The sequence below is a fragment of the Musca vetustissima genome, unplaced genomic scaffold (assembly GCF_032173495.1).
Source record: "Musca vetustissima isolate MV318-11 ecotype Yass unplaced genomic scaffold, APGP_CSIRO_Mvet_v1 utg7569, whole genome shotgun sequence".
Taxonomy (NCBI): domain Eukaryota; kingdom Metazoa; phylum Arthropoda; class Insecta; order Diptera; family Muscidae; genus Musca; species Musca vetustissima.
Genome location: NW_026880143.1, coordinates 195210 through 217835, shown reverse-complemented (window position 1 = coordinate 217835; position 22626 = coordinate 195210). Strand labels below are relative to the sequence as shown.

The 22626-nt window shown below is 33.4% G+C and overlaps 1 protein-coding gene across 1 annotated transcript; it reads left to right on the top strand.

Moving 5' to 3' along the window:
* The first annotated feature begins 6091 nt into the window (after positions 1–6091).
* Positions 6092–20815, top strand: LOC133325542 (uncharacterized). Its single transcript, XM_061534282.1, has 5 exons — positions 6092–6140; positions 15578–15715; positions 15780–16680; positions 16812–17355; positions 19739–20815. Exons 1-5 carry the CDS (start codon positions 6095–6097, stop codon positions 20798–20800), a joined length of 2691 nt encoding a protein of 896 aa, XP_061390266.1. The 5' UTR covers positions 6092–6094; the 3' UTR covers positions 20801–20815.
* The last annotated feature ends 1811 nt before the right edge of the window (positions 20816–22626 follow it).

Sequence of the window (22626 nt, the reverse complement as noted above, 5' to 3'; positions counted from 1 at the left end):
TTGTATACACAAATTAGTACTGTACCGAAAATTAGATTCTTCTCTATATATAAAAACTCATAACTTTGCCAAAATTTTGATTTTTTTATGTGTCGTTATGTGTCGGCCATAATCAGGTCTTGACATATGAAATCCAAATAATATATATCTATTAGCTGCATATTAAATATGAGCTCTAAAACATGTTGTTTCCTGTAGGCCACAAAGGGTTAACAGATGCAAAATTTCATATGGTTCACACGACATGTACAGTATTCACATATGTACAATTTGACAGTACATATGACATTGATGGCTCGTGTGACAATGCCTTAATACATGACTCTTGCACTCTTTTATAATTTGACATTTAATAGTAACGCTGCATTTACAAGTGACAGGACAGTCGAAGGCAATTGAGTTCATGCATTAATTGTCAAAAAAAATTATTAAAATAAAAAAATTAATTAATTAAAAAATTAAAACTAAAATTTGAGACGTAGGCCTCCAGACATTTTGAAAAATAATTTTAAAATCAGGAATGAATATATTAAAAATTATTATTTAGATCTACTGAATTTAATAATAATTCCGTACAATGTAAACTTACTATAATATCTGTAATTGAAAGTTAAAATTCATTTTCTGTTTTTTCCTTTCTTTTTTTTCTCTACATATTTCTATTCCATAAATATGTTTAACCCCCATAAAAAGCAACCAGATGAAGTTTGTGGACTTTCAATTTCATTTGTCTAAACGAGATTTACCACAAACCTATAAATAAAAAAAAAACTAAACAAGAATGGTAGTTGTTTTTTTTTTCTTCTATTGTTGTAATGGGTTCTTGTTATTGTTGCAATAGTTTGGTTTGTTGAGAGAAAAACAAAAAAACAACATTGTTGTGTTTTGGCCCATTGAAAATGGTTTTGCTTGGGAAAAACTGCTGCTGTTGCCTGATTTCCAACAACTTCAAAATGCTACTCTGTTCACAAAACAGTTTTCAGCAAATATGGTATTGTATGATTTTTCTGTTTTTTCTTCATTTAAACACTAATACTTTGATGAGATTTAGTAAGAAGAAAAAAAATAAAATTAAAAACAACAGCAACAAAATTTAAAACGTGTGGAGTATGGAGCTTGAAAAAATAAAAGCAAATCGAAACAAACCAAGCCAAGCTGCTCACTGTTACTTTGGCTTTGTTTTTATTGTTGTTGTTTTTTTATTTTTTGTATTTTATACAATCATCTAACCAATAGTGCAATTTGTTTATGTTGTAACTAACGCGCTTGCTCTATGGGGTTTGCAAAGAAGCGAGAGCAGCAACAAGTTAGCGAGGCTAGCCTGCTAGCTGCCAAGCTTAGCTTAGACGTTCGAATGTGACTGAGCAGTTGGCGTTGGCGCCCAATACCTTCAGCTGTGGCTATTTTTTGAGCAAATTTTCTTGATCAAACAGTCAAAAGCGCGTCAGTAACAGTAACACAAGCAAACGAACGAATCAGCGCGCAAAATTAGCGGACACAATTAATTGACGCTTGTAAAAAAATAGATAAAAAATTTTTAAATTCGAAAAAACCAATACAAAGAAAATCAAAGAAAAAAAATAGTTGTTAATAAAAATAATAAAAAAAAGAAGATTGATACTGTGTAATTAATTAACCACATACCACACCACACCAATTCAATACTTTTACTTTAATTTATGCAAAGGCAAAAAAAAAAACCAAGTTTAGACATGAGCCGTTATTCAGTGGTTCTTTAAACCCCCATACACTCCATACAGAAGGTAAGAAAGTTGTTGCTAACACAAGGTTTAAACAATCACAACGCCATACCAAAGCAACATGTCAACACTCAAAATGCATGTTTGCCTTTAGGCTCCAAATACAGAATTAATAAGAAAAAGAGTGGCAACAACAACACATAGCACTTAAAAAAATTCTTAAAAAAACGAAAGAACAATACGGAAGAAGGAGGGCATAACGTTAATTATTTTTTTACAAAAAAAAAAAAAAAAAACAAATTTTTGCTTCTGTTGGTGGCAGTACCCCCCTCCCACACACCCACACACACACTGAATTTACTGAGTCTACTCCACCATCAAGTTTCATACAACAACGTTTATATCACTTCTTTCAAAACCCCCCTCCGGATACAAGTGTATGTTTAAAGTTCGAGACATTCAGTGTCGTAGCTATCTAAGCTTGACGTTAATATTTCAATTTTGAAAAAAAAATACAGCAACAACAACAAATTATAATAATAGTAATGATACATACCTGTGTGTTTTTTTTTCGTTCATGTCTTTTTTGGTTTTGTCTTGTTACTCACTGTATGTTTGAAAGTACATAACCTTGAGTTAATGTTGAGTTGAACAACAATTATAACTGAAAAGCAACAAAAAAAAACACCATCAAATGCCATAATACAGCTGCTGGTGGTTTCAAAAACATGAAGACAACAACAAAATATATATTTAACAACAACAAATACTGGCGAATTATTTGAAACGGACATTAAAAAAATCGCATTATAACAAAACTACATTTTGAACTATTGAACAAGGCATTGTTCAAATGATTGATATTATTGGCCGGATCAAAGAAATCCCTTTTTTCATTCTCAATTACCTATTATTACACGGTGCAACAAAAATTAAGCGAAATGAATAGACGTTAATTTAAAATTATATTGCGTGTGAACATATTATTATCGTAAATGAATTGCTATCGACCTATTTACATTGGACGTGTATTAAAAAAAAATTAATTTATTGAACACATATGGTCTGTTCCCGTTCTGCAAGAATCTACTCGATTTTACAATTTTCTTCGATGTCATAGCTAAAAGTAGTAGATTCTTGCAGTGTTTTCTGGATGACTAGGATGAACTCAGAAACTAATTTTAGCGTTTTTATTTATGTTTCATATGTTTCCTTTCGATTGTACATCGACTCGATTGACAGATACCTTGCGAATATATAATCTTGTTCATAATGCAATAATAAAGAGATGTATCAAAACAAGAACATATTTTTGTTGTATTTGACCATCTGTCAAATTTTATGTAGTAATATTTCTCATGGTTGGCAACCATGTTACCTATTACCCATTAGTTGTGTCATGCTATGCATAATGCAATAATGCTATTCAAATGTATCAAAACAAAAACATCACTTTTGTATTTGACCAGCTGTCATATTTTATGTAGTAATATTTCTCATGGTTGGCAAAATTGCACATCGAATTCATGTAGAAACCAATAATAAGGTTATGTATCAGAACAAAAACAAACACTTTCATATGGTTGGCAACATTGCCCATCGAATTCAAGTAGAAATTACCCTCGTTGACAGTTAATCTAGACATCAGCTGCGCTAAATGAACTACGCATTTATTGTGGTGGAAACCATGACACCAGGATTACCGTTGTGCGACTAAAGTTGCAATTTGCAACCTGTTTGATGCCCTGCAACTCTGTTGGCAACTTTTTAAGCTTTGTGCGAATTTCCTTCCTTTTTATGTTTCAATTCAAACTAATTTTGATTCGTCTATGTCGTTTTAGAGTTCAAAGGCTATCTGAAATATTCAGAGAACAGTTTTTTTTTTTTGACAAATTTACTTCTCTGTGCAACTTTTTTAAATGGAACGACTTTTTGTGCAACTTTTTTAAAATTCCCAGCGGTAACACTGCATGACACAACAAATAGTTAATCCATTCAGCGCAGCTGATGACTCGATTAACTGTCAAAGTGTGTAATTTCTACATGAATTCGATGTGCAATGTTGCCAACAATGTGAAATACTATAAGGAAAAATTTGACAGATGATCGAGACAAAAACAAAGGTTTTTGTTTTGATGCATCACCTTATTATTGCTTCATAATAGAAACTGTGCATTTGACAGTTAATCGTATAGTCAGCTGTGCTAAATGGAATACCTATTTATTGTGTCATGTTCTATACACTAGCGCTAAAGTTTTACGAAGCGTATTTTTCGGAGAATACATGGCATAATTATACAAGGTAGTCTCATGTTGTCATATGTTTGCAATATTTTCATCAATTTTCATCAATTTGCCTCTGACAGCATTCTTACTTAGCTGGCTTGTGGCAGAATATTTGTTCCATAGTCCAAGCTTAAAAACGATTTCCAGGAGCATTGATCTTCCGTATTTCTATACTGATGTCATTAGTTTTATTTATGGCGGAGCCGAGGTATATAAAAGTTTTGACTATATCGAAGCTGTAGTTCTCAAGTTCCATAGTTGTAGTTCTAAAGTTCCGAGTCTACTGGACGTCTTGCGCCATCAGCTTGGCCATCTCACCATGTACCATCAGCTTGGCCTTCTCGATATTTTCTGGCAGGCTCACTTTGGCAGATTCCTTCCCAATTTGTTCAAAGGTGGCTGTTACCGCTCGCAATGTTTGACCCATTATGTCGAGAGTTTTTTTGTGTTCACCTTTGCCTCACGTACGACCTTTCCAATGTGAAATGCGGTTTTATAGTTGACGAATAGGTGAAATGTGTCGATGTGTTTTTCGTGAGTCTTTTCTAGCATTGGGGACAGAGTGAAAATCTGGTCAATGGTGGAAATGCCAGGCCTGAGGCCGCATTGGTATTGTCCAATATTGTCATTGACCATTAGCTTCAGTCGTTCACATAGCACGCTGTATAGCACTTTATATGCGATGGGAAGGAGACTTCTTCCTCTATAGTTGGGAAATATCGTCTGGTCTGTTTTTTATAAACGGGATACTGGGTGCTGAGGATCCAATCATTGCTTTGTTAGATTGTCAATCGTTAAGCCTGATTTACACCGAACATTTTTATATTCGTTCCGTTCCAGGGCCTAAAAGATTGTACTAATTTTATAAGTTTTGCAACATTTTACTCAAAACCCGTTCATGAACCCACAAAACTAGTAAAATTACTCTGAGAGCGATTTTGAAATGTTTCCCTTTTACTAGCTTTACTATTAAAAAAAAGTACTGGAACAGACCATGTGTATATATACGTAAACAAAATCTAATCGATCTTAGAACAATAAAGGAACATTTTAATTGTTTTAATATTTCTTTCGAACAATTTTTTTCCGCAAATTGAAAATGAAATGGAAAATTATAAAAATGTAATGAAAATATAAATTTATCATTGTGTGAGATATGATTTAAATTTGCATAATAAATTTAGCCTGATTATGAAAATAAACTCTGCCTATAATAATGATCATATTTGTAAACCCGCCTTTAACCTCCTCTATGAGAATTTATTTGACAATTTAAATCCAGCATAATGTAAATGTGTTATTAGTCCTCCTTAATTAAGGTACGTTTAGATTTACGAAATCCACTCGATCTCTAATGTCAATTTCATAGCAGATACGTCAAATATAATCCACTGGATTTGTGAACTGGATTAACGTGCACATACACACACAATGGAATTGACGTTTGAGATCGAGTGGCTTTAATAGTCTTAACGCAGTCAAAGATTCTTTTGTTGCACTCTGTAAAATACCATTTCCCCTACTTAAGCTGCATATAAACGATATGTTATCTATCAGTTTCTTATATATGAGAGCTATTTGAAAGCAAAAACAACAACAACAACAATATGATATTGTTTAATAATTTTCATAGATCTTAATTGTTTTTATTGTTGTTTAAATTACTACTTAGCCATTTAAAAACCAAGTCACCGATCTACTTTTTGTTACCAATTTATCTAAATTATTATCTCTGTGTATGTGTGTGTGCGTTTGTGTATGTGTGCAAATATTTTACAACAAATGACCAGTCAATTATTTGAACTCTCGTTTTAAACAATAAATTAAATCATATTTAATCGTTTTTAAACAACAACAAAGTAGCCGTCAACAATAACAGCAACAACAACACCAATAGCCAATAAGTGGATTACAATAACGAACAATTTAACGACGATCGAAATAGATCCATAACGCCATTAACACCACCACCACGCAACAAAATCAACAGCAGCAGCAAATAGCTCACCAACGCCGCCACCGACGACGCCGCCACCGACGACGCCGCCACCGACGACGCCGCCACCTACGACGCCGCTAACAACAACAACGCCGCCATCTCTAACACAATGAAGAATTACTTAACAACAATTTTTATATTTCTAATAGTTAATGGTAAGTTAAATTGAGATTATTTTTGTTTTTTTGGGAATGGAAGATTCAAATGCTAAAAGTCTAACATTTGCGGGGGCCAACTCCAAAAAAAAAATATAGGAAAAAAAATAAAACAAAAAAACATTTTTTTGACATTTTCAAGTGAACAAAACCAACAACAACACAATTAATAATGAAGCATAAAAACGAAATCAGCAAACAACTGCTCTTGTTTAGCAACATAAAAAAATTATTATTGTTGTTGTAGATTTTTTTCTGGTGTTACGGTTTCTAATGTACGATTATTTTAAAAGTTAAGGGTTAAAGTAACTGATATTTGACCGACCCTGTGAGCTGAATTTTGTACATTAATTAAAGACCAAAAAAAAAAAACCGAAACCGAAATCAACAAATACTAGGAAAAAATGTTTGTTAGTTGACCATGTCGTGTATTTCAACACATCTCTTTTTTGTTGTAGGTAATTCATTTATTAATGTTGTATTTTTTTCTCGGCCATTTCATACGAGGTGGCTGAAACCTAAACAAATTTTTTTGTGCCATTCTCTTTGTTTTTAGATGTCGGAAATAAAACTAAAACAAAACATATATAATTAGGCAATTTTTTCCATGGTTTAAATTAGGTAATAAATCAGATTTAAATAGGTTGTATAATTTGTCACAGAGTTGAGGCAATATATATCAAATATGAGGAAAAATCGAAAAAGTGAAGGACATGTTGGTCCTAAGGGGAGAAACACATACAAAGATTTCAGGGCTGTTCCTAGAATGAAGACAAATGCCGAACTTTGACAAATTTCAATTTAATTCGCATATGCAAGTTTCGCATCAGGGCAGAATAAATACATGTTATCAACATACGACCTTTGTAAAGCCACATAGCCCAATGTGTCTGATGAGCCGCTTAACGAACTTCGAAATGCGTCGCATAATGGTGGCTACGTAGGTTCATCTCCTGGCTTTCCTTTTCATTGCAAAACATAGATCATTAAGCACGACTCAAAAGATTATAAATAATCACTTAAAATTTTTTGAGAATGCCTAATAGGTGCGGATTTATTTTAACTAATTTTTAAGAATTTTTAAGGGTCTTCAATAGGCTTGGATTTTTAAAGAATTATTTTTTAAGGACAAATATCGAATTCGCATATGCAAGTTTCGCGCCAGGGCAGAATAAATACAAGTTATCAACATACGACCTTTGTAAAGCCACATAGCCCAATATGCCTGATGAGCCGCCTAACCAACGGCGAAACGCGTCGCATAATGGTGGCTAAGTAGGTTCTTCTCCTGCCATTCCTTTTCATTGCAAAACTTAGATCATTAAGCTCGACTCGAAAGAGTATAAATAATCACTTAAAAATTTTTGAGAATGTCTAATAGGTGCGAATTTATTTTAACTAATTTTTACGAATCTCCAATAGGCGTGGATTTTGTTTTAAATTATTTTTAAGGGTCTTCAATTGGCTTGGATTTTTAAAGAATTATTTTTTAAGGACAAATGTCGAATTCGCATATGCAAGTTTCGCGCCAGGACAGAATAAATACAAGTTATCAACATACGACCTTTGTAAAGCCCAATATGCCTGATGAGCCGCTTAACCAACGGCGAAACGCGTCGCATAATGTTGGCTACGTAGGATCTTCTCCTGGCTTTCCTTTTCATTGCAAAACTTAGATCATTAAGCTCGAATCGAAAGAGTATAAATAATCACTTAAAATTTTTTGAGAATGTCTAATAGGTGCGGGTTTATTTTAACTAATTTTTACGAATCTCCAATTACTTACTTAGCCGGCTTGTGACAGAACTTTCATTCCATAAGCCAAGCTTAAAAAAGATTTCACACGTGTCGGGTTTTTGCGCAGTTTTTCCAATTTGAAATACCATGTTCGGCAATGTTGTATTCCACTTGATCTTTCCATTTAATTATTGACCTTACCCTTCTGCATGAATCATCAGATGGTTCGCTTTTATATGCTTTTTGAGCTGGGGGACATCTTTATCCATTCTCACAACATGACCTAGCCAACGTAGTCGCTGCAGCTCGATATGTCTGACATTGTCGATGTCCGAGAATATACAATTCATTCAGGCGACATTCACTGTCGTCGCAGATCGGCCCATATATACTTCGGAGAATTTTTCATTCAAACACTCCAAAAGTTGCCTTATCTGCTTGCGTATAATAGAACGGGTGGTATCAGCGTCTTGTAGACTGTGAACAGCTTACTTAGACCATGGTAGAAGCATCACTATCCTTCTCCGAATTTCAAACCTGATGTCATTAGTTTTATTTATGGCGGTACCAAGGTATATAAAATCGTTCACTTTGGTCTTCACCTTTGCCTCATGTATGACCTTTTCCAGCAAGATGTTAAACAGGCCACACGACAAACTGTCACCTTGTCTGAATCCTCGTTCGTTATTGAAGGGCTCCGATATGGATATATCGCGGCGTGGATTTTTTTAAGAAGTTTTTTCAATGAATTATGTTTGAGGAGCTCCCATAGGCGCGGTTTTTTTTTAATTTATTTTTTAATGATCTCTAATAGTCGTGAATTTTTTTAAATATTTTTTTATTTTAATATAGGCGTGGTTTTTTTTAAATATTTTTTTTTAAATCTCCAATGTGTTAAATATTGTGAATTATTAGATTGGCAAAACACATTTTATTTAGTGATCCCTATGTTGATCAATAACAATATAATATGTATGTATTTGATGGTTACTGTTATGGCACAATGAATAGGTAGTCCATTTAGCGCAGCTGATGCCTCGATTAACTGTCAAAGTGCGTAATTTCTAATTGAATTCAATGTGCAATGTTGTCAACCATGTGAAATATTATAAGGAAAAATTTGACAGATGGTCGAGACAAAAACAAATGTTTTTATTTTGATACATCACCTTATAAAATAATTTTTTACCATCTCCAATGTTTGGGGATTTTTTTAAAAAATTATTATTTAGAGATCTCCAATAGGCGAGAATCATTTTTAAGGATCTCCAGTAGGTGTGCATTTTATAAAAATTATTTATCAGAGGTCGTCCTATAGCCGCGTTTTTTTACTACCTCCAATAGGCGTGAATTTTTTTAAAGATGGATTCTCTCTTATTCTTTTACATTAAACAATGCAAACTTAATAGTACGTTTACTTTTAACCGGATTTCGTTAACCCCGTGGGTTTCAATTGTCAATTCCATTGTATATATGTCAAATAAATCCTCATAATGTAGGTTGACCCGGTCAAAAGTTCTAATGTATATGCATGTATATGTATATTCCTCTGCCTGAAATCCTCGAATGTGTTTCCCCCATATACAGGTCCGAAATACCCCGAGTAAATATCTAAAGCCGGCTTTATTGACGGATTATCGAGGTAGAGAGGTTAATAGTACGTTTACATTGTAACACAGTGTATGTCAAATAAATCATAACGAAGTAGGTTAACCTGGTAAACATTTCTAATGTAAATGCCGTTTAAGTAAAGGACAGTGATATGACTCAGCAATATGGAGGTGTCATTGTAATCTGCTTTACTACGATTTAATTCATAAATAGAGTTGAATTTACCTCGGTTTAACATACAAAATTAAAGCCACTCAATATCTAAATTTACTTGAAATCCTATTCTAAATCGAAATATTTTCAAATACAACCCTGTTTTTGTGTGAAAAAATTTATCACTTCTCCTAAATGTACCAGAATGCCAAAGCTTTACGTTTCAAAATCCAAAATAGTTGCCTAACCAAAATATGACCACAGCTGACAATTTGGAATTATGAAACCCCTGGGAAAAGTGTATGTATACGTAAACAAATAACAGCTGACTGTCAACTTTATATTATTTCAATACCCGAATAAAAGGTTAGGATTTTGTGCCTCGATTTAGAAATCGAATCGTTAAAATTCCAACAAAACTATGACTATTGCTGACAATTTGGAATTATGAAAACCCGGTGAAAATTGTATGTCATGGTACAATAAATAGGTAGTCCATTTAGAGCAGCTGATTTCTCGATTAATTGTCAAAGTGCGTAATTTCTACTTGAATTCGATGTGCAGTGTTGCTAACCATGTAAAATATTATAAAGAAATTTTTGACAGATAATCGAGAGAAAAACAAAGGTTTTTGTTTTGATACATCAGCTTATTATTGCATCATGGTATATGTAAACAAATAACAGCTGACTGTCAACTTTATATCATTTTAATACTAGTCTAAATACTAGTCTTGTATAACGATTTAGAAATCAAATCGCTTTTAGAACAGTTAAATTCTTTTAATTTTTCCTTCAAATATATATATTTTTTTGTTTGTTTTGCAAAATTAATAATGTAGTATTTATGCAAACAAACATCAGCTGATTTTCATTTAGATCATGATCAAAGGTATGTGTAAACAATTAGAGTGTATTTCTGGATTTCGCTAATCGAGTGGATTTACAAATCGTATATAAAAATTTATTTTAAAGCGGAAGAAGATCCCAAAACAGATGATTTATCAGGCATTGATTAATAGCTTCCATCTATACGGGAGATGACCTCAGAGGACGCCATCTAGACGGGAGAAGACCTCCAAGGTCGCCATCTATACGGAAGAATATCTCCGAGGCCTCCATTTATACAAGAGATGACCTCAGAGCCTCGATATATACGGAAGAAGACCTCTGAGGTCTTCATATATTCAGGAGATGTCCTCAGAGTTTCGATATATGCGGGAGAAGACCTTCAATGCCTCCATTTATACGGGAGAAGACCTCAGAAGCTGCCATCTATAGCTTCATTTGGTTTATTGATAGCTTTAGTTGATTTATTTAGGCTCCCTAATCAAGAATCTTTGAGCTTCAGCTCACCTATACCCATAAACTTAAGTCTTAATTAAAATCTTAGCTCAAAACAAGACATTAAAATGTGTTTATAATTTCGGTATGGCTCATAAAACATTAAGCTAATAAAAAAAATTATGTCAAAAACCATATTTGTGTTACAGTGTACTATATGAAAAAGTAGGTCAAGAAATATGTGACACTAGACGTTATTTCGAACAGACATACTTTTTAATATCAATGTTAATTCCCTATCTAAAAATTCTAATTATAATACAACTCTTGCTATACTGTAGGCTTTTTATCGAATTTAATTTATACAAAATTAATATTCATTCATTAATTCAATAGAACGACATACCGCTTAAGTTTATATGGCTACTAACAGCGATCACGTTTTCAAACAAAAATCGTTATTAATTGCTATCGTTTAATGTCTTAATTTTCTGTTAATGTTTTGTTTTCATGATTTACTTTATTTTGTTTATATTTTCAATTTTGTTGTTTTTGTGATTTATTAGATGAATAATAATAAAAACATCAACACCTTTTTTTCGACATTGGAAAATAATCAGTAACGGAAAGAGATTTTCAATGCATAGAGACGAAATGTTTCGATGTTATCATCTCTATCTTAAGCGGCAGTTGTGCAAGTATTTCATAGACTAATTAATGAAATTGTTATCATCGATCAATTTCACAGTTTAATGAAAAAAAATACAAATACATTAAAACCTGATTTGATTTGTTTGGCTTGTCTTTTAAAGCGAAATAAATAATTATGTTTATGGATTGAAAAACAAAATAGAAAATGTAGACGGAAATTTAACTCGGTTTACCATAGAAAAATAAATCCACTCAATATCTTAATTTATTCGAAATCCTATTCTGAATCGATATAATTTCAAATGCAACCCTGTTTTTTCACCCAAAAAATGCATCACTTCTCCCAAAAGTACCAATAAGGCAACGCTTCAAATAGTTGGGTAACAAAAATATGGCAGGAATTGAAAATTTGTTTAAATGTATGGTAAATATTACAATAATTCATATCGACATATGTTTTTTTTTATAATCTTTTACCTAATAATTTTTTTACCTAATTTCTATTAAAAGTGATGAAAATATTAATTGACAAATTGCTTTAGAAACTATGACACCAATTAAAAGTCTATGTATATGTAAACAAATATCAGCTGACTTTCAATTTATATAATTTAAATTAAAATTAGTCTAAACAACTAGTATTTTATACAGCGATTTAGATTGCATTCTCTAAACGTGACTATAAAGTTGCTGGGCTACATATGAGTTCTCTTCTTGATGCTCACTTCCATGATGCAATAATAAGGTGATGTATCAAAACAAAAACATTTGTTTTTGTCTCGACCATCTGTCAAATTTTTCCATATAATATTTCAAATGGTTGGCAACACTGCACATCGAATTCAAGTAGAAATTACCCACTTTGACAGTTAATCAAGACATCAGCTGCGCTAAATGGACTACCTATTCATTGTGCCATGGTATAGTCTAAACGTGACTATAAAGTGATTAGGCCACAATAAGGTGATGTATCAAAACAAAAACCTTTGTTTTTGTCTCGACCATCTGTCAAATTTTTCCATATAATATTTTACATGATTGGCAATACCGCACATCGAATTCAAGTAAAAATTACGCACTTTGGCAGTTAATCAAGACATCAGCTGCTCTAAATGGACTACCTATTCATTGTGCCATGCCCACTTCAAACTGGAAGATTAGGACGATTCACACATGTCCATAGTTAGGGTTCAATTCAATTTCTAAATCATACCTCGATTAACCATACAAAATTTTGTTTTTGTACCAAAACATGCATTACTTTTCCTAAATCTATCAAAAAAAGGCAACGCATCATATAAATGGATAACAAAAATATGGCGGGAACTGAATTGAAAATTTGCTTAAATTTAAAATGAGTATTGCAATAATTTAAAACAACATATTTGTTTATACAATGGAGAGCATTTTCTATTAAAATTATAAAAATATTGATTGAAAAATTGTCACAGAAATTACAATACCAATTAAATGTATTTGAATACGTAAACAAATATCAGCTGACTGATATTTTTATATCATGATAATAGCTCATTTCCGTATTTTTTGATAGTAAAGCTTGTAAAACTACTCTCGCATTTTTTCTCTTTAAAAACTGGAGGCAGGTCTTCCTCCAGCTAGTCCACTTTCTATTAGAATAGAAGGTATAGGACCATATGAACGAGATTTTCATATATTTTTCATTTAGTGGCAAGTTAAGCGAACACTTAACACAACGCCATTTTGTATTTTTTTAAGCCCGTAGGCGTGATTAACTCTTTAAATGCGCCTTTCTAGTGAGCCGTCCTAAGACGAACTGTACCAAGATCTATTAATAAAGTCACCCAGGTAGCAATCGAAATCGGTAAACAGCTGTTTTTTTCTCAAGTCTAGTGTCAACAATTTCGACTTTGTTTACGTTTTCATAATGGAAGTCAATTCACAATAATGCATTTTGACAGCAAATTTGAGTGACGGTCTCCCTTGATGACCTTATTTATAGGCCATGAACTGTACTCTCACATTTACATTTTTATATCATGATAATAGTTCCTTTCCCGTATTTTTGATAGGAATGTTGGTAAAAAAGGGTGAACTACTCTCACAGTTAAATGCGTATACATACGTAAACAAATATCTACTTGGTTTCTTTGCTATTTTTTTCCCTCACAAAAATTATTAAAATTTTTTTTTCGTTCGTTGAAGTCTTTATTTCGATCTAGTTATCCCTAGCAATTCCTAGATTTACTTTTTCCTGCAACTGCAAAATTTGTCTTGCAGCAAATAGGAGAAGAGAACGCCATTATTCAGACTTCCTTAAATTTTGCTCCATTAATTCTATTAGCAAGGTCTATTTATAAGGTCGTCCTGGAATACCAGCTGAATATCAGCTGCCTCTCAAGTTTGCTGTCAAAATCCATTATTGTGAATTGACTTCCATTATGAAAACGTAAACAAAGTTCAAATTTTTGACATTAGACTTGAGAAAAAAACAGCTGACTTTCGCTAGCTGGGTGACCTCGTTAATAGATCATGATTTTATTAGTTTTCGGGTCGTGTAAACCTTTTCTAGGAAAAGATAGAAAAATAGTACGAAACAGTACTATTTTGCAGGTTTGGGTACACAACTAATAATAGTATAAATCACGAGGATTTTGTACGCCAATTTAGGAGGCATAGTTTAAATGCATATTATGTTTATTCAGTTTAATCTGAACCCGTAATTATCCGTAAAACGGCATATACATTAGAACTTTTTACCGGGTTAATCTGCTTTATGAGGATTTATTTGACATATATGCAAAGGAATTGACAATTGAAACCCACTGGGTCAACGAAATCCGGTTAAATGTAAACGTACTATAATGATTGGAACATTTTGCAGGATTAATCTACTTTATGACGATTTATTTGACAAATAGACAATGGAATTGACAATTGAAATCCACTGGGTTAACTAAATCCGGTACAATGTAAACGTACTATTATCTAAATTAAAAGCATATGTTAGGATATTTCATATTTCTCCCGTACTGCAAGAATCTTTTAAGATTTACTAGAAAAATTATTATCGTATTAAAATGTTAAACTTTCTTGAAAGTTCTGCAATAAAATTTATAATTTATATATCAAAGATTTATATTGCTGACTACAGCCCTTAAGGGGGGGAGACACATACGAGGTTTGCAGACATGCCTCTTTAAGTTCCTCTGTATTAAATATCAATTTGTTAGAGGAATATCTGTGACAAATTTGAGTTTGGGCGCCATTCTCCTTTAGGTACACGAGTTAATTTAGATGGTATAGTGTAAACGCGACCTTAATTACATTTTGTAGATTTCTATTCCTGACTGCAATCCTTAAGGGGAAGACGTATACGAAAATTTCTAACATGCCTATTTAATTTGCATTTGGGCGCCATTCTAAATTGTCCTTACACGAAGGCAGTTCGGAAAGTTATTAGCCTAGCACAAAAAGAGCAGTATAAACAGCAGTATATGAACACATGTTAAATAGGTGTTCAAAAAAGACGCATCCGCAATTTTTTACAAAGAAAGCAGGTATTTCTAATTTTTCCATTGTAAAACATTGCGGATGCGTCTTTTTTGGACACCTATTTCTATATGAAGAAGTTGCCAGACCGACACAAAATTTAACATGTGTTCATAACAACGATGGAAGTTTCCAAAACACTTAACTTTTTTCTGTTTATACCGCGCTTTTTGTGCTAGGCTAAGAACTTTCCGAACTGCCCTCGTATGATATCTTTAGGTATTTGAGATACACCATTCTATTCAATAGCTTTCAAATTAAAACTTTTCTTTCATTAAATTTGAAACATTTTCTGTTTATACCGCTCTTTTTGTGCTAGGCTAATAACTTTCCGAACTGCCTTCGTATGATATCTTTAGGTATTTGAGATAGACCATTATATTCAATTGCTTTCAAAATAACCCTTTTTTGAAATAAAAATTTAAACTTTTTGATGTGTGTCTTAAAAACTCTTTCTTTCATTTCTCACAGCTCAAGTGGATTTTTCAACATCCGATGGAGTCCCTTTACTCACTCAAACGATTTATGGATTTTTGGACTTTACAACCACCATTGGTAATACGGTTATGGTATTTTCGCCACAAAGTGCTCCACCACCGACACCAAATAGTAAGTCCACTAATTTTTATTCAAAAAATTTAACAAAATAATAATTTCCATTTCTCTCCCTTAGGTCCACCTCCACCACCCGTGACAACCGAAGAACCCATATTGATTAAAACTACACCCTTGGAAACTGTGGCACCCAAAGAAGCCGATGAATCGACTATTAGTCCTACCAAACTAAAACCCTCTTCGACGACAACAACAACCTCCACCGGCCATCATGAAGAAAGTACAACGAAACCAAAAGTTACGGAAGTGAAAACATCGACTACTACAGCATTGACGACAACAACAACAACCACGACAGCCGCTAATGTACCGGCATCACAGGTTACTGCACAAGAGCCAGCAGCAGCAACAGCAAATACCGCCACATCAAAAGCCAAACCAGTTCAGTTGCCCAAAAGTGTAACACAAAAATCAGCAGCATCATCATCTTCTTCGTCGTCTTCCTCTTCTCACTCCACAACACCATCCATAATAATCGATAATGTTGTCCACGATCCGGAATATGATTTACTTTCACGACAACCACCACAATATGTTGAAGAAAATTATCGTGTGGTTAGTTTGAGACCAAACAATAAAAATTCCCGCCCAGCCGTTGTTGTTACACCCGAAAAGAATACTGCCTCCACCAGTAGTGTTTTGGCCACCAGAGTTACGGCTTCCACAGTGGCTTCATCCAGTCGTTCGCATAAAAATAAAAAACATAAAATTCGATCATCATCGACTTTGCAAGTTCTAAAGACAGCTGCTCCGGTTCAGCATCCCAAAGTGACGGCTAGTTCTAAGGCACCAAGTCATCGCAGCAGCAGCGGATCTTCTAGCTCAAGTTCAAGAAAAAGCGGTAAAAAGGGGTCGCATCGCACAACCAGCACTACTACAACCACACCACAGCCCCAAGAAGATGTTGTCATTGTTAAGTCATCGTCATCATCATCGGGTTCGCGTAACAAGCCCAAGAGGTAATAATTTATTTTGTTTTGATCATTTTTTGTTTTGGTTAACAAATTCCAAAATATTATGTAATTAAAACTTTTTTGGCTTTCTCCCTTTTCTCATCTTTCTTCTTTTTTTGTGATTTTTTTCATTTTAGGAAAAACAAAAACAAACATTCATCATCATCTTCATCGTCATCATCGAGCACAACAAAACCCAGATACAGCAGCAGCGGCACCACAACAACCACCACCGAGGCCACCGTTAAACGAGCATTTAAACCCAAACTACAAATTTCCAATCCCGATTTAGAAAGTAACAATAATTTACATATTACGAAATTGAATCGCACTCCCGGTCGTTGGCAATACAAAACCTCACCGAAACCGCGTGTTTCGATACGTAAACCAAATGTAGAGGTAAATGGCCCATTGGGCTTGGCCAATGTCTCATCAGTATATCCGGAACCGGCTCTATCTGATAATTTCCAAAATAATAATTTCCTCAACGGTAATGGAATTTACAATCAAAGCGACTTGGATTTTGAAGGTTCACAAAATGGTGCCGTTCTCAATAATATCGATCAAGAGGGTAAACAAAAATATTTTACCGAAACGATAAATGTGGAGATTTCAACACCCGTCGATTTTAAGGATACCTATTATGAGATTGCCACCATTAAGAAGCCTTTTATATTTCAGGTAAGGTTATAATTTGGAAATGATTTAAATTTTGGTAAAAAAAAAGAAATTGAATTGAAATTGATTAACAAAGGTAGAGGAAAAATTGTTAGGTGTGATCTACACATAACTACAATTTTAATAGGGTAGATCACATAGAGAAATTGGTTCAGCTATCAACCAGCTGCTTCTCAAGCTTGCTGTTATTGTGAATTGTCTATAAATTATGAATACGTAATAAAATACGGTAATTTCTGCGTATTTTATAAATGTGTATAGAACGCCCTCTATATTTCATTTTTGGGGGATGATGTCAATAGAAAATATGTTCTACGGAAAATTTCACTATAGGTCAATGAAAAAATATATCAGGAGATATAAGATATATAGAGAAATATCCACTATCAAAATGTAGAATAAAGGACGGTAATTTAGGTCATTTCTGCGTATTGTATAAAAGTAGAGAGAACGTCCTCTATATTTCATTTTATGAGGATGATGTCAATGAATAAATTATTCTATGGAAAATTTCACTATAGGTCACTGAACAAGTGAAAACTGTATATGAAATATATATCAAGAAAATGTCACATATAATTTGCGTATATAAAAAATAATACATTTTTCGGCCATTTTTTGAGTATTTCCATTTTTGACCAATATCTCTCCCTATACTTAATTTTACTGGGATTATGTCAATGGAAAAAATATTCTACATAAAATTTCACTATAGGTCACCGAAGAAAACATATCAGGAGATATAATACATATAGAGAAATATCCACTACCAAAATGTATAATTTTTTGACGTAATTTAGGTCATTTCTACGTATTGCTTATATGTGTAGAGAACGCCCTCTATATTTCATTTTTGGGGGATGTTGTCAATACAAAATATGTTCTACGGAAAATTTCACCATGGGTCACTGAACAAGTGAAAACTGTAGATGAAATATGTACATCAAGAAAATGTCACAGAAAATTTACGTATGTAAAAAATAATATATTTTTCAGGCTATTTTTGAGTATTTCCATTTTCGACCCATATCTCCCCCTATATTCAGTTTTAGGGAGATTATGTCAATGGAAAATATGTTTTACAGAAAATTTCACTATAGGTCACCGAATAAAATATATCAGGAGATATAAGACATATAGAGAAATATCCACTACCATAATGTATAATATTGGACGTAATTTTAGGTCATTTTTGCGTATTGTATAAATGTGTAGAGAACGCCCTCTATATTTCATTTTAGGGAGATGATGTCAATAAATAATATATTCTACGGAAAATTTCACCATGGGTCATTGAACAAAAGAAAACTGTAAATAAAACATATCTCAAGATAATATCACTGTAAATTCTGTTATATAAGAACTAATACCATTTTACGTCATTTTTGGCGTAGTTCAATTTTTGGCCACTATCTCCATCTATATTTCATTTTAACAGAAAGGTGTGAATGGATAAAATACTCTACACTAAATTTCACTATAAGTCACCGACCACAAGAAATCTGTAGCTACAATAAAATATAATTTTTTTTGTCTGTCATTTTTTGGGTATATTTCTAATTGAACCAAATCTCCCCCGAGAACTTCATTTTAGTGGATTTGTGTTAAAATATTCTCCAATCAAGGCTTATTAATAAGGTCAACCAGAAAGATCAGTTCAAGGCCTATTAATAAGGTCATCCAGGAAGACCAGCTGCATATCAGCTGCTTCTCAAGTTTGATGTCAAAAACCATTATTGTGAATTGACTCCCATAATGAAGACGTAAAAAGTGCAATGTTTTGGCCTTAGACATGAGAAAAAACAGCTGACTTTCGCTTGTTGGCTGACATTATTAAACGATGTTGGTTCAGTTGTAAATCAGCTGCTTCTCAAATTGCTTTTATTGTGAATTGACAATAAATTATAAAAACGTCGAAATTTATTAATAATGTCATACAGGAAGACCAGATGAATATCAGATGCTTCTCGAGATTGATGTAAAAATCCATTATTGCGAATTGACCTTTATTATGAAAACGTAAACAAAGACCAAATTTTTGACATTAGACTTGAGAAACAGCTGACTTTCGCTTGCTGGGTGACATTATTAATAGATCTTGGATCAGCTGCTGTTATTGTGAATTGACTTTTAGTTATGAAAACGTTAACATTTTTGACATTAACCTAAAAACACAGGTTTTATTTACTTCTTGGATGGCCTTATTAAAATGCCTTAATACCAATAACAATTGTTATTATAGGGTAGATCACATGGAGACATTTATTGATATTTATAGGCGTTATTACACAATGCATTTTAACCAATATTCACTAACACTCGTGACATTTCTTAATTTTCTAATCATTTTTTTTAAATATTCTTCCCTCTTCCATTCCATTTACAGGCTGGCGTTTTGAAAAAGACCCGCTATATTACGGTAACCTCAACCATTGAAAAGTTCCTAACAAGTGAACCATCAATTGAACCACGCAATGATGATGAACCCTTAACCGAAAATATTTTAGCGGCAAGCGAGAAACCAAGCAGCGGCCTACTAATGGGTAGTGTTATAACCTTGGCCCCCATTTATGTTAACAACGACTCGTACACCCCCTATTTGGAAACGGTAACCGAATCCTTCAGCGTCGTCAATCAAAAATTAAAAACACAAATTCTACCGGTTATCAATGAACTACATAATCTAACCTCATATCACACCTTAGTTCAAACCATAGATATGACAAGCTTAATAACCGTGGTCAAGACCACTTCTCCCGATATGGAAACTAAAGATTTCCATGGTTTCCAAGATTTTGTTGGCAATCTGGATGAAGCAGGTTCGGAAATTAATTTAGATTTGGAATTCGGTGATGAGAATAACAATCAAGAATCTAGCCACGAATCGGGACATAAACACCACCTGGATCATTTGGATGTTTTGGGACATGGTAATAAAACCTCCGCCGCCATATTGCCAACTCTTTCGACAGATCCACAAAATCTTTTCCCCAATATCATTACAAATTCCCGACCGGTCATTAAATTGGAAACTATATGGGATTCATATGTTGTACCCATTACAAATGGACCATCAACATTCTATCGCACCTTGTCCAAGGCTAAGGGTGTTGTAGAGAAGACCGAATATGTTGTGGACACCACAACAGTACCGGCACCAATACTGCCACCAACATCATTGCCTAATCCATTCCTATTGCCTCAGTTGCAACAATTCCAAACTATCACATCACCTGTCGTACAACAAACCGTTGTTACACAGACAGAAAGTAAGGTATTGAAATTGACATTTGGTGCAAAGACGGCATACACCACGCTCTATTCGACACATGTGGTACCCACGGTCCAGACAACATATGTAACGACATCGGTGCCGGTTCAACCAACAGCTAATCCATTCCCTGGTTATTTCCCACCTGCCTATAATCCATTTGCATATTTAGGTTAAATGTCGAAAACAAAAATTGGGCAGAAAACAAACAGAAGTTGGTGGGAGTTATCGATACCTATATATATTAAAGCGTGTTTAGATTTGCGGAAACCACACTCAATTTCAAATGTCAATTCCATCGGGTATATGTCAAATTAAATTCGCTGATTTTATGACTAGAATTTAACAAGGTCTATTAAACAGGTCACCCAGCTAGCGAAAGTCAGCTGTTAGTTCTCAAGTCTAATGTCAAAAATTTGGACTTTGTTTATGAATTGACATCCATTATGAAGACATAATGGATGTCAATTCACAATAATGGATTTTGAGAACAAATTTGGGAGCCAGCTGATACCCAGCTGTGTGTCAGCTGATTCTGTTATACATCTGTTCATCCAGAAGTATGCTGTCAAAATCTATAATTGTGAATTGACTTCCATTATGTAAATGTAAACAATGCCCAATTTTTTCACATTAAACTTAAAAAAAACAGTTGTCTATGGCTTCTGCCCAATTTTTTGACATTAAATGTCTAATTTTTGACATTAGAATTGAGAAAAAAAAACACTATGACTATGGCTTCCTGGGTGACCTTATTAATAGACCTTGGAATTTAGTTGACGTATACGTTATGAATTGACATTTTTTTTTTAACAGAATGAATTATGTAGTTTAAAAGCCCTTCAATTTTTTTCAAAATTTCAAAATCAATTCCCAAAAGTAGAAAAAATGAATTTGAGTAAACTGAGGGAACATTTCTTTTAATTTAGACTTGCCAATTCAAAACATTTTCTGGTAAACGTAATTTATTTGACATTTATATGAGGAAATGGCAATTAAAATGACAAGCATATGTTCCATAAAGGTTATGTTACACGAACTATCAATGCCATATGTGCTGTCAAATTTTCCTATTTTGTATGCCCAGCAAAAAGTGACAGCACATGTGATATTTATGGCTCGTGCAACCTACCCTTAAGCAAGACCTATTAAAAAAGTCATCCAGGAGATCTAGCTGGTCTGTCTCTTAAGTTTGCTGTCAAAATCCATTATTGTGAATTGACCTGCATTATGAAAACGTAAACAAAGTAAAATTTTTTGACATTAGACTTGAGAAAAAACAGCTGACTTTCGCTTGCTGGGTGACCTTATTAATAGATCTTGCCTTTAACATAAATTTATATCTCGTTTACATATCCTTTGCATATATTTCAAATCAAGATCTATTAATAAGGTCACCCAGTTACCGAAAGTCAGTAGTTTTTTCTCAGGTCTAATGTCAAAAATCTGGCTTTTGTTTACGTTTTCATAACGGAACTCAATTCACAATAATGGATTTTGACAGCAACCTTAAGAGGCAGCTGATATCCAGCTGGTCTCCCTGGACGTCCTTATTTTTAGGCCTTGTTTCAAATAAATGACAAAATATTAGGGAGTTCGTTGTCAAATTCCAGAATGTCGATAACGGTGAGAAAAAAAGTGACAGCACACAACAAAGTGATGAAGTGTCAATCTATACGTTAAGGTCGTAAATATTTTTTACCCTATTGACTATGTATTTCAAATGAAGTATTTTCTTTTCCTAAATTTTTCAAAACTATAGGTATCGATATATGCCTATAATGTACAATATTATATACATATTATCCTATCTTTCATATTTTATACATCGAAACATATTTCTCTTTCCATTCCTTCCCTAAATATTCAATTGCATGGCGATACATCAATTTTTATTGTATGCATTTTATAAAGGCAACTGGACACACAATAAATTAGCTCATATCAAAAGAGGTTTAAGTTGGCTTTGTATTAAATGTCAATTTATAAAAGGAATATCAAAG

Coding starts and splice junctions, on each gene's coding strand:
- LOC133325542 (XM_061534282.1), top strand. CDS start 6,095: ATGAAGAATTACTTAACAACAATTTTTATATTTCTAATAGTTAATG. Junction 16,681..16,811: donor TCGCGTAACAAGCCCAAGAG/GTAATAATTTAT, acceptor TTTTCATTTTAG/GAAAAACAAAAACAAACATT. Junction 17,356..19,738: donor AGAAGCCTTTTATATTTCAG/GTAAGGTTATAA, acceptor TTCCATTTACAG/GCTGGCGTTTTGAAAAAGAC.